The sequence below is a fragment of the Musa acuminata genome, chromosome BXJ3-11, assembly GCF_036884655.1.
Source record: "Musa acuminata AAA Group cultivar baxijiao chromosome BXJ3-11, Cavendish_Baxijiao_AAA, whole genome shotgun sequence".
Lineage (NCBI taxonomy): Eukaryota > Viridiplantae > Streptophyta > Magnoliopsida > Zingiberales > Musaceae > Musa > Musa acuminata.
The window spans coordinates 25,016,543-25,027,377 of record NC_088359.1 but is presented as its reverse complement, the minus strand read 5'-3'; the positions used below and the strand labels follow the sequence as shown (position 1 = coordinate 25,027,377).

General features: G+C 36.0%; 2 protein-coding genes across 3 annotated transcripts; one reads left to right on the top strand and one right to left on the bottom strand.

Annotated features, from left to right (window-relative positions):
* Positions 1 to 424: 424 nt before the first annotated feature.
* Positions 425 to 4,965, bottom strand: LOC103973745 (VAMP-like protein YKT61). 2 transcript variants are annotated; one of them, XM_065173417.1, is made up of 7 exons: positions 4,649 to 4,965; positions 4,129 to 4,226; positions 2,986 to 3,090; positions 2,581 to 2,646; positions 1,191 to 1,277; positions 1,014 to 1,060; positions 425 to 692 (listed from the first exon to the last, which is right to left on the bottom strand). In XM_065173417.1, the coding sequence occupies exons 1-7, from the start codon at positions 4,857 to 4,859 to the stop codon at positions 623 to 625; spliced, it is 684 nt and encodes a 227-aa protein (XP_065029489.1). In that variant the 5' UTR covers positions 4,860 to 4,965; the 3' UTR covers positions 425 to 622. The 2 variants fall into 2 exon arrangements, with proteins under 2 accessions (XP_065029489.1, XP_009386665.1); XM_009388390.3 differs by lacking the exon at positions 1,014 to 1,060.
* Positions 4,966 to 8,202: 3,237 nt separating this feature from the next.
* Positions 8,203 to 8,871, top strand: LOC103973754 (NDR1/HIN1-like protein 10). The gene has a single exon (XM_009388401.2). It carries the CDS (start codon positions 8,203 to 8,205, stop codon positions 8,869 to 8,871), a length of 669 nt encoding a protein of 222 aa, XP_009386676.2.
* The last annotated feature ends 1,964 nt before the right edge of the window (positions 8,872 to 10,835 follow it).

Genomic DNA, 10,835 nt, shown 5'->3' with positions numbered 1-10,835 from the left:
TAATTACACAACTAAACAGTCAACTTTTTGGCTCAAATTGGCTTCTTACGGTAGGAGATCTCAAAAAATCTCCTGCTGGGGAACTGATGCTAAATTGTTTTGTTTTCAGTTTTATATCGACCTACCTAGTGAATATTTAATGAAATAGTTCTACCTTTTTCTCAAAAAAAAATCTATTTTTGAAAATAAATTGCAATTAAGCTACAGCCACTCGAATCAAGCAGTTAAGTTACAGAAGTTGCAACCAGGAATCCATTATAACATCAAGGACTAGCAGTCTTGTGTGTTCCTAGGAACAAAAAAGCAGATCTTTATCCACTTAGAAGAGCTTCATTAGAGCATATGATCAAACCGGAAAACTAAATACTTATTAAAGACCCAGCCGAAGAAAAAATACAAAATGAATGACAAATATAGACTGTCAGCACTCACATATGGATCAACAAGAGCATTAATTCTTCACTTCGGTGATACAACCACATCGATGTAGTACTATTAGCAGAAAGATTACAGGGGCAGGATATACTGTAGTAACTAGAAGGAATAATGATAATAGTGATACAACCGTACCTATGTATCCAAACAGGAGTTTACACCATGGATTGTGATTGCTGTGATGGAATCAGGCCTTTCGGGCAATTTTACAACAATGTACAGCATTGGTTGGTTTTCCTAGCCTGCTTGTAAAACATCTGTTCATGAGGAAACAGATGGACCCAAAAACAGTCAGTGCAATATAAGTAATATTCTGTTCTTGAATTTGAAACAGGTGCGTAAAATGGAAAAATCCCAACCAACTTTGCAGAAATAGCTTTAGTAAACAACGTGAATAAAACATTATGCAAATGTAAATGTTCTTAAAAAGACCAGCATACTCTCAAATCTTGCTTAATAATCTGGATAGCATTATCTTGGTTAAATAAAAAAGCGAACAAAGCACTGGAAAACTCCATAGGCTGGGAATACACCCTAAAATAACTTGTGCTGTTTTTCAACATGGGGAATGAAGGTACCTTTTGAGGCAAGCTGGTTTTGAACAGCAAATCTTGTTTTTATTATTCTGTTTGGGAGCAAATGATATCAACAAATATTTGTGTATAGATTACCTATATGTTTGATAGTAACAATGCACTTTTCTTTTGGCATCAATAACAACAGATCCTCAAATCCTAATGCATGTGAATGATTACCTGTGATGCTGCACTTAGATCTGAACTCTTCTCGACTAGGCTATCCAACTTCTCTCCTCGTGCAAGCACATTATCGATAGTCTTATGCTGCATCGATTTCAAGTATACGAGGGTTAACTGGTCAGTATAGGGCCTATACACTATTAATAAGTTTCCTATAAGCTTCCTGCAAGCAGTTAAAACAGGGGACAATGTCCATTCTCTCCTCTTCTATAATAATATCATTTGTTACTGAGTTTAACATTCATGAGATGCAAGAATATAAATGGATTAAATTTTACATGGAGAGCCACAATGAGCTCAGTTCAGTACGTACATAAATATACCCAGGATCATGATTTCATATTCTCATTTCATTTTAATTGCTGGTGCCTGCAGTTCCAATATATGAATCACAAAAACCATATTACTATAGATTATTATAAAAATAATATGCTCAATGGAGGTCATCCTAACTGACAGTAACCATGCGGACCTGAACAAAGGATAATTAAAATCTGTAAATTTGATGCAAACAGTAGACTCAATTTTAGAGTATCGGTGATGAAGTGCAAATAAGAAACTAATTAACGTGTTTGTCCTCAGATCACCTATTGGACAATAAAATCTAAACTTCCATCTCCTTTTGGTCTGATCAAGTATAAAAAACTTGAGTACACAAACAAAAAATAGAAGTTGGAAGGAATGTCTAAGGTAGTCTTGCAAGTGAAATCCAAATGAAAATAAAAAGAGCCAAAGGGACATAATTGGAAATAGCAAACTGTTGTCTTCAGATCCATTATTAAAGAATAAAAACTTCTTTGCATGCTTGTGAGGCTAGTTGGATATGAAAACTTTTACAAATCAAACATGCAATACCTAGTTATTATTCAAAGCCATTTTTTAACAGACAGCACCAGCAAAGAAAAACTTAAAATGAGAAACTCTGGTCTTTTATCCATGTTTCAATCAAGCAAACTCCATGACATGAAAAAGAAAAGAATAAGAATTCACAAATGAAGGCAACTTAAATTTATCATAAGGATTACATAAACAAGTACTCCTCCCTAATAACATCAGCACAGTTCATATCTAAAAGGAGAATCCAGCAGATAGCTGTGCCAGTCAGAGTTTAAACAGACATACCAGAAGGCACAAACTTGCACTTTCCAAACATGATGTCATCTCTATACAGCAGAATTATAAAAGCTCCTTAATCTCTAGTCAACAATTCTCTCTCTTTGTTTTCATTTGTAAATAGATGTTTGGACAAATAAAGATAAAAAATGAATAATCCTTCTTGGTCAATATAGCTTCTGTTTTTGTCAGAAAAAGTAAAATGCTAAGCAATATACAAGGATCATGATTCAAATCTTCGGCAGCATCTAAGCTTGTGCACTAATATACTTACTAGAAGTATCTTAGTTTCATCCAGGTCCCTCTGAATTTTCAACAACTTGTCAGCCTCTGCAGGATCCTAATAAAAATGTAAAAGAAAGTTTATCATAGAAGCTTGCAAATATTAGTTTACAATGTAAAGATTATGTGGCACTAAAGTGGAAAAGAATGAAATTGTTGGACCAAAAGCCAACAGTTATTTCAGAAATGTAACTGCTGTGCTAGTTACTCCAGCATTTTTAGAACAATAGTAATAGAAAAGAAAAAAAGAGAACAAGCTTATAATTTACAATGCAAAAATACTTCATAGTGAACAGAAGTAAAAGAAGAAGATTTATTGTGTAATACTTACGGTAAGATTGATGTACAACCAAATACTGGCCATAGCTGAATATTACAATTAAAGAAAAACACAGACCTGAAATTTAGTGAAGGCTTCAGTTAGAAACGGCCATGGTTGATTAGAATCTGTCTGTTGAACTCTCCAAGAATCCCCAAAAGTCTTCTGATATTCATCTAGTACCTTCATACATTTACAATTATGTAAGACTTATGTGAGGTGAAAAGCTGCATTAAAAAGTTAATTAAAATGATCATCTTACCCTCCAGAACCAACCTTAAAAGTCAAGGTGAACCCTGAAACCTAAATGTTAGGACAAGACTAATTACTTATAACTAACGCCAGAACTTGTTATGAGGAAATAATATCTTAAATGTATTGGTCAAAATCGACTTGATCGTTGTCAAGTGCATACTAATTCTTTTTCACTAATATATTGCACATGCCCTAAATAATATACTGAAGCATTTTTTTTCACTAGATCATTCTTCCTTCTACTCTACTCCATGGCTTCAACAAGACCATTGCTTTTTCACAAAAATATTTAAACAAAGGTAACGATCATTAATTCTTCTTTTACCTTTTCCTTCCATGGCCATTGCCCAAAGCTTCAACCAACTCATCACTTCAAGCTATCACATAAAATTCATGCTCGGAGGTGCACACTACAAATATCCCACATGCCCTTTTAACAAAAAGGTGTACAAAAAAGAAGCATGAAGAACCAAAAACAACCACCTTTCAGATCAGCATTCAATTAAGTTGGTCACCTGGGTTTAATGGCAGCCGTCTAAACCCACGTGCATGTTCTTGTACAGTATGTACTTTGTGGCGTTTTTCCATGCTTCCAACACAATGGATACATAAATAATGGAACTTGAATAAAGAAAAAATTGGACGGGAATAATTTGTCACAGTAAACGCTTATGACAATCAATGGGGCACATTATAAAAAAAAAGAAGATCTTTTTTCCAAAAAGAAAGTCTTTTAGAAGAGATGCTGAAGTACAGAAGGATAAAATTTAGAAAAATAAAATTACTCTGATAGAGGAAGAAATAGAATTTACAGGTACGAAGTATCAGAGATGAAGCAAATCCAAGAAGTATTTGTACTGGGAGCAGGACAGTTTTCGGAGTAAACGTTTGTGAAGAACGAGAACGTAGCAGAATCTAGCAGAAAAACAAAACCGCACAATATGCAACAAGGAGACGATTGACCACCTTGTTTAAGAGAGAAAATGCACTTCGGACTGGATAATGATCGTCCATAAATGCCAAAGCACAAAGACCATTCCGATTGTAAGAGTGCACCTTGTACTCTGCGAAAGGTTAGAAGAAATCAGAAACAATTTATTAAAACATTCGATCACAAAATCAAAATAAAAACATAAAAAGATTATCTATAAAGATCATCTTCACAGCGGTAACAACTGCCGTCTCACGAAAATTCAAAAGAAAACCTTACAGAGTTCAGCAAATTAAATGGTACGTGTCCTACGCTTCGATCGCTTGGAAGATATAATTGGAACCCTAATTATCGTCTAATAGAAGAAATGATATTGGTGAGTTCTATCCAAGAGAAGAAACACCATAATTTTCTGACTGATTGAAATAAACATCTAAACGTGTTTCGCTGCAAAATGCCCAAATCGGACGAAACGAAGCACACAGAAAACTGGGCCGTATCAAAGAAAGCTACGACAAGACGAAGGGAGATGAAGCTAGATATCTGGGACGAAACCTTCGTGCTGAACGGACTGGCGCTGGCCCGGGGGCGTGCGCTTGGCGACAGTGCGAGCGACGAAGAGGATGAACTCCTTGGCGGCCATCCTCTGGAAGTAGCCGAAGTGGCTGACGTCGGAGGCGTTAGCGAGGACCACCGGATCCGACGGCCCTGAGGATGAGGAGTAGTCGCCGGCGGTTCTCAGAAGGAGGAGGGCGGTGATCTTCATCTTCGATCCGCCTATCCTCACAGGGAAACCCTAAAATGGGGTGAACAGCAGTCGCCGACTGTCCCCAAGAGATCGCTTTCTCTTTGCATGTCGTCGATGATGGAGAAGCGAATGAGAACAATAAAGGCGGAGGCAATTAAGGCGAAGATCGAATAATTATTTAATGAAATTGCTACGTGGCAACTCAATTGACTAATTAGTCCTACATGGCTTGATTACGGTACTCGCATGGCCTATAATTAGGCTATAAAATCAAAATTTATCGATGGCCAAAAATTATTGTGTACATTAATCAATGGCATTATTAACATAATGTTTAAGATTTATATTAAAAAAAAGGCAGCAACCAGACGGGCTATTCTTGAATACAGTTCCAGTATTTTATATGGTATGGAGTTAGTTGAACGAAAAATATTGATTCTTCAAAAATATTATAATTTGATAATGTCTTATTTTTTATTATCTTCCATTTACAATAAATAATCATAAATATTATAACGTCTTCTAAGATATTTAAGACTTAAATTTAAACAAAAGTGAAAATTTTGGTTTTTTTTTATCATATTTTTTACTTTTTGAAATGTGTCAAACTCATCGCTGCCTTCGCTTGTGAAGCCGCTGTTGCATCCTGTCGCCACGCTGTCTGCAGCCGTCGGCAGTACGCCTCCCTCCTCCGGCACCGCCACCTGCTCCATTCTACTGCTGCCGCTACCGCCATTATCGCCGCCATGGTCGCAGCCACTAGATTGTTCTGTTTGCGCCATCGTTGCCCTCCGCAGCGGTGTACGTGGACATCATCTCTGCAGCTTCCGCCTCGTTCGGTATCACCCCGAAACTTCGTCCATGTCATGTCGAGCGATTTCACCCAACTTCATCACTCGCGGCTTCGGCGTCGTCCATGGCCTGAGTCATTATCCGTGACATCCCGAGTCAGTCGCAATGTTTTCGTCGGCCGCAATTTGAAGACGGCTGTCGCGATGTCCCCTCACAGTGCAACGTCAAGGTTGACTGCAAGTCTCCGTCCACCGCATCGTCAAGTCGGCCGCAACAACTTCGGTCACCACAACTTCAAGACGACGACGACGACGTCTCCGCTTGGTGCAATGTCAAGTAGGCTTCAACGCCTCTGCGTGCTGCAACATGTCTGCCGCATGTTCCAAGTGACCAGTCTCCTTATGCTGCTTCCTCAGGGCAGGTAACACCTTCAGCTTTAGTCTAGCATGCGCTAATGCGCTCAGATGAAGTTAGCATGTCCCCATGACACATGATCTCACGTGTACTAGTCATCTAAATCGGTATGCTCTCGTACTCTCACATATGATATTTCTTATATGGTATTTCTTTGCGGGCGATTTAAGTTAGCATGACTCATATTTTTACGTTATATCTTACATATAATATCTTTTTATGTGAGAGAAGTTCAAGTCATATGATTTATGACACCTCACAATTAAGTCAATGTATGTCTCCTATGTTTGATACCCTATACATCAATAGCTCAAATCAATACATCTCAACACTCCTGTGTATCTCTTACATCAGATACTTTTTACATGGATGGTTCAAGTCTACATATCCTAATGCCCCCGTAGGTCTCCTACATCAACACCTCATATGCATATGGTTCAAGTTGACATGGACCCATGCCCACTTACATCTCCAGCATCCAACATCAACTATGTTGGTCAATCAAGTCATCATGCCCCAATGCTCACGCATCTCTTGTCCAATGCTTCATAATCCTCAATCGAATAAATCATATGGGTGCTTAGATACTTAACGTATCTCTCAACATTAAACATGTCTCAACTCGATAAAGTATATATACACTCGATACGACTTTTACGATCTATGCATGTCCCCATGCTCTATGCATCATAATCGGGCAAAACATACAATACACAAGATATGACCTTCGCTTTCAATATATCTTTTCGCTTTCAGTGTATCCTAAAACATACAAAGCGTCTTCCAACATTAGACGCACCCAATGTGGCCCTTATAACTAAGCCATTTCGAACCTTTGATGCATCCGATTCAAGCAAAAGTTTTTTATACAATTGATCTCTAATGCAAGCTATAGTTTCCAATATGTACCTTGCACTTCATCACAGAAGGGTCTTCCCAAAGCGCAATAGGAGGCAAATGGTGTGGGTAATATTTTGGGCCAATTGGGACTTGCCACATCAGCATAATATAATACAGAGAGAAGATTAGTCTTCAAAATATTTTTTTAAAGAATATTTTTATTTATTCTAAAATAAGAAAATCTCATGTATGGTTTGTGAGTCAAAATTATATTTTTGACCCTCACGTCAACCTCCAACTATCTTCTTGAGCATCCATCCGAGTGGTAGTTTTGTAGGTGAGCGAATTCAACTTGAGAAAAGTCATCATGAATAAGCATCCACCTCCTCGAAGATCCATTTCTCAAGACATAATAACCTTCATGAAGTGGACTCAATCAGTTTGACCATGGTGAGATAAATCAACAGCCAACCAATTCAGACATTAAGTTTTCCAAAACCTTTTATGGTCTCAATTAGACCCCTCTCATAAACTTTAAATATATCTACTCTCAATTAGTTTTAGCAATTCCCAATCTGATAATTTATTATTCTTATATCATGTTCATACCCATTTATGAGAACAACTTAACTATTACAAGTAGCAAGCCAGCAATAATTATCTAACTCATTTATTCATAAGCTTGCTAGTAGGTTCCATCTTCAATATTATTCAAGCTATCCTGTCAGTGAATGGCCTCTTCCAAGTATATCTATAACCTTCTTAATCGCACCCAGGTGAGTCTATATTGTTGCTACTATGCCACTCTATATAGCTACTCCTATTAACTTATCCTATAAGATCAATCTCACTTATGCATATTTCAACCAAATACTGGTATTAATTTACATTCCAAGAACAAAACCATTAATCACTCACTTTCTCTTGTGACTCAACCAATTTGCATACGTTCCTACTAAGCCTTTTTTTTTCTATTTTGGTCCAAGATTGGTGCAATCACTACTATTAGGAATGAGTATATAAAGAAAAATAATACTAAAGAGGATTATCTTGATCATGGTAATATACTATAATGATTCTCTATCATAATATTGTTTTATATTTATTCCAAACTGACAAAATCATATAAATTTTCTTATTTTGTAATGTACTATAGTGTCTATATCTACCCTTCCACCGCGTAGACTTACTCTCCGTTATATCTCTCACCCTCTTGTGCACATCATCCTCCTCCACCTCTCCGCCTGTGTCTTTGTCTCGTTTAATAGACATCTCTCTTTCTTTCGTCTCTCTCTTTCTTTCGTCTCTCTCTTCCATGCATCGATCAGATCTGACCGACGTCTACTATGGCCCGGCGGTGCCCTCGAGCAACGCTTACGGCAGCGCCCGCCGTTGCTCCAGCTGCTTCTGCTGCAGCCGCGGCCCGGGCAGCCTCTCGGCTATCCTTGGCCTCACCATCCTCATCCTCGCCTTCATCGTCTTCGTGTCCGTCCTCATGTTCGCCTTCATTCCTCCCGGCGTCGATGTCTACGTCAACGAGGCCTCCCTCGCCGAGTTCAACTACAGCAGCGACAGCCGCAACCTGAAGTTCGGGCTCAGCCTCGCCATGAGCATCCGCAACCCCACCGAGCGGATCAGCATCTACTTCGACAACGTGGAGGCGCTGGCGAGCTACGATGGCTGCCTTTTCGACTTCGTCGTTTTCTCCGCCTTCGACCTGGGCCACAAAAGCACGGCGAATCTCTCCCCGACGTTCCAGGGCGCACAGATCCTGCTGGGGGACTCGGCGGCGACGACGTACGCGAGGGAGAAGGGCGAGGGCTACTACTCCATCGACGTGAATGTGCGGGCGAGGCTGAGGCTCAACGGGTGGGTCTATAAGCTCCGTTACAACCGGCCAAGTATCGCCTGCAGGTTGAAGCTTCCGGTGCCGGGGAGCTCCGGCACCTTCAAGGCCACCGAGTGCCCCGTGTACTACTTTTAATTTGACGTGCAGTAGTACATTGGTATACTAGAAATGATCTCTTAACATAGTCAGTCATACTGATTTCAAGCTGAGTTATACCCATAAATGAGACTAATTCATCCATTATAGATTGATTCAACCGATTCAATCATTACAGACCAAAAATATATGGATAAAAGTATTTTGCAGATTTTTAGATCCTTTGCGATAAAACTTCAAAAGAACAGACACCTTCAAAATAATCATTACTCAATATTTGTAACAGTAAAAATATGATTGAGTGTCTTGTCATTCAATAATAATAATAATAATAAGGGCAAATTTCTTAGAAAAATCCATTGTTTGTTTCTTTTGTCTCCTTAGAGAGCCTCTATTTTGTTTAAGTCAACATTAGATCGGTACTAAATAAATATTAGTCAATAAAAAATAATAATTAAAAATTAATGTTAAAATGAAAGCCAATTATTATAAAAATAAAAATTATGATAACGCAATATGATATTATTGAATATAAAGGTAAAATAACATAATAAATAATAATAATATCATTAAATATTAATTTTAAAAATTCTTAAATTTTTAGAAACCCTTGGAAGTGACTTACAAAGCACTAAATAACCATTTATATGTTTAAAATTTTAAACTATTTAATTTTTAGTAATTTTAGTCCTTAAAAGATGAATTTTATGTTATTTTTAAATTTTAGCCAATTTAAGATTAATCAAGCATCACTTTGGGCTAAAGATCAGTTGAATATTATCAGAGAAAGTTTTCTTAAGTTTTGATAAAAAAATTTTTGAAGACCTGAATTACATTGTTTTTTATTGGGGGTTACATAATTTTTGCTGTCTCTTAAAAAACTAGTATAATCTCATTTGCCAACAGTCTAACTCACCTCCAATTTTTTTAATAAAAAACAAAATTAAAAAAAAAATAGAAATGACTCACAAATATCCAAATGACCAATTTTATATTTTAAGGCTTTAATATAATTTTTTATTAATATATTTTTTATTTATTTCAGCCTTTAAAAGTTTGAAATTTTATCATTTTTCATTTTGTATAATCTAATCCGAATTTACAACCACTTGAATTTAATCATATAAGAGTTACTGAACTTTTTTTAAAAATCAATAGAAATCAGAGTTACACTGTCTTTAAATGGGTTGCACTATCTTTTGGGTTCTATTTCAAAAAAAAGTGTAACTCGCCTCCTAATTTTTTTTTTTAAAAATTAAATTAAAAAAAATAGAAATGACTTATAAAGGCCTAAACAATCTTTTAAAAAATTTTAAAAAAAATATTTTTTTTGTTTATTTCAGCACTCAAAACTTGAAATTGTGTTATTTTTAAAATTTTGTCAAATTTAAGGTGAATTTACACCCACTTTCAGCCAAATTTAACTTGAATATTATCAAAGAAGGTTTTATGTAGTTTTAAGAAAAAAAATTTAAGGCATGAATTAAACTGTTTTTGAATGTAATCACATTATTTTTTTTGTCTTATTCCAAAAACAATGTAACTTGGTTAAAAAATTGTGCAACTAAAATATAATTTTTTTCCAAAAATTCCTAATTTTTTAAACTCTTGGAAACAATATAGAATAGCATAAATGATCACTTTTCTACTTTTAAGATTTTACAAATAAGTACTTTTATTTAATTTAGACCTTAAAATCTTGAAATTATGCATTTTCTTAAAACCCTAAGTTATACTTTTTTAAAATGAGGTTATATTATTTTTGAGTCCTATTTAAAAATAGAGTAAATTCATTCCAAAAAAAGTGTAACTACCCTTCCACTTTTTTTTTATAAAAAAATCATTGGAAAATCTTGAAAATGACTTGCTAAGGCCTAAATGATCACTTTTATATTTACAAGCCTTTAAAACATAGATATTTTTATTTATTTTAACTCATAAAATCTTGAAATTATTTTTTTAAAGAGTTTATTGAAGTTCAGAAATTATTGAATTTCAAAGTG

Excerpts from the sequence above, each read along its gene's own strand:
- LOC103973745 (XM_065173417.1), bottom strand. The coding sequence starts at position 4,859 with ATGAAGATCACCGCCCTCCTCCTTCTGAGAACCGCCGGCGACTACTCC. Across the intron at positions 3,091-4,128 it reads CATTTTCTCTCTTAAACAAG|GTACTAGATGAATATCAGAA; the intron begins GTGGTCAATCGT and ends AAATGTATGAAG. Across the intron at positions 2,647-2,985 it reads AAGCCTTCACTAAATTTCAG|GATCCTGCAGAGGCTGACAA; the intron begins GTCTGTGTTTTT and ends CATTTTTATTAG.
- LOC103973754 (XM_009388401.2), top strand. The coding sequence starts at position 8,203 with ATGCATCGATCAGATCTGACCGACGTCTACTATGGCCCGGCGGTGCCC.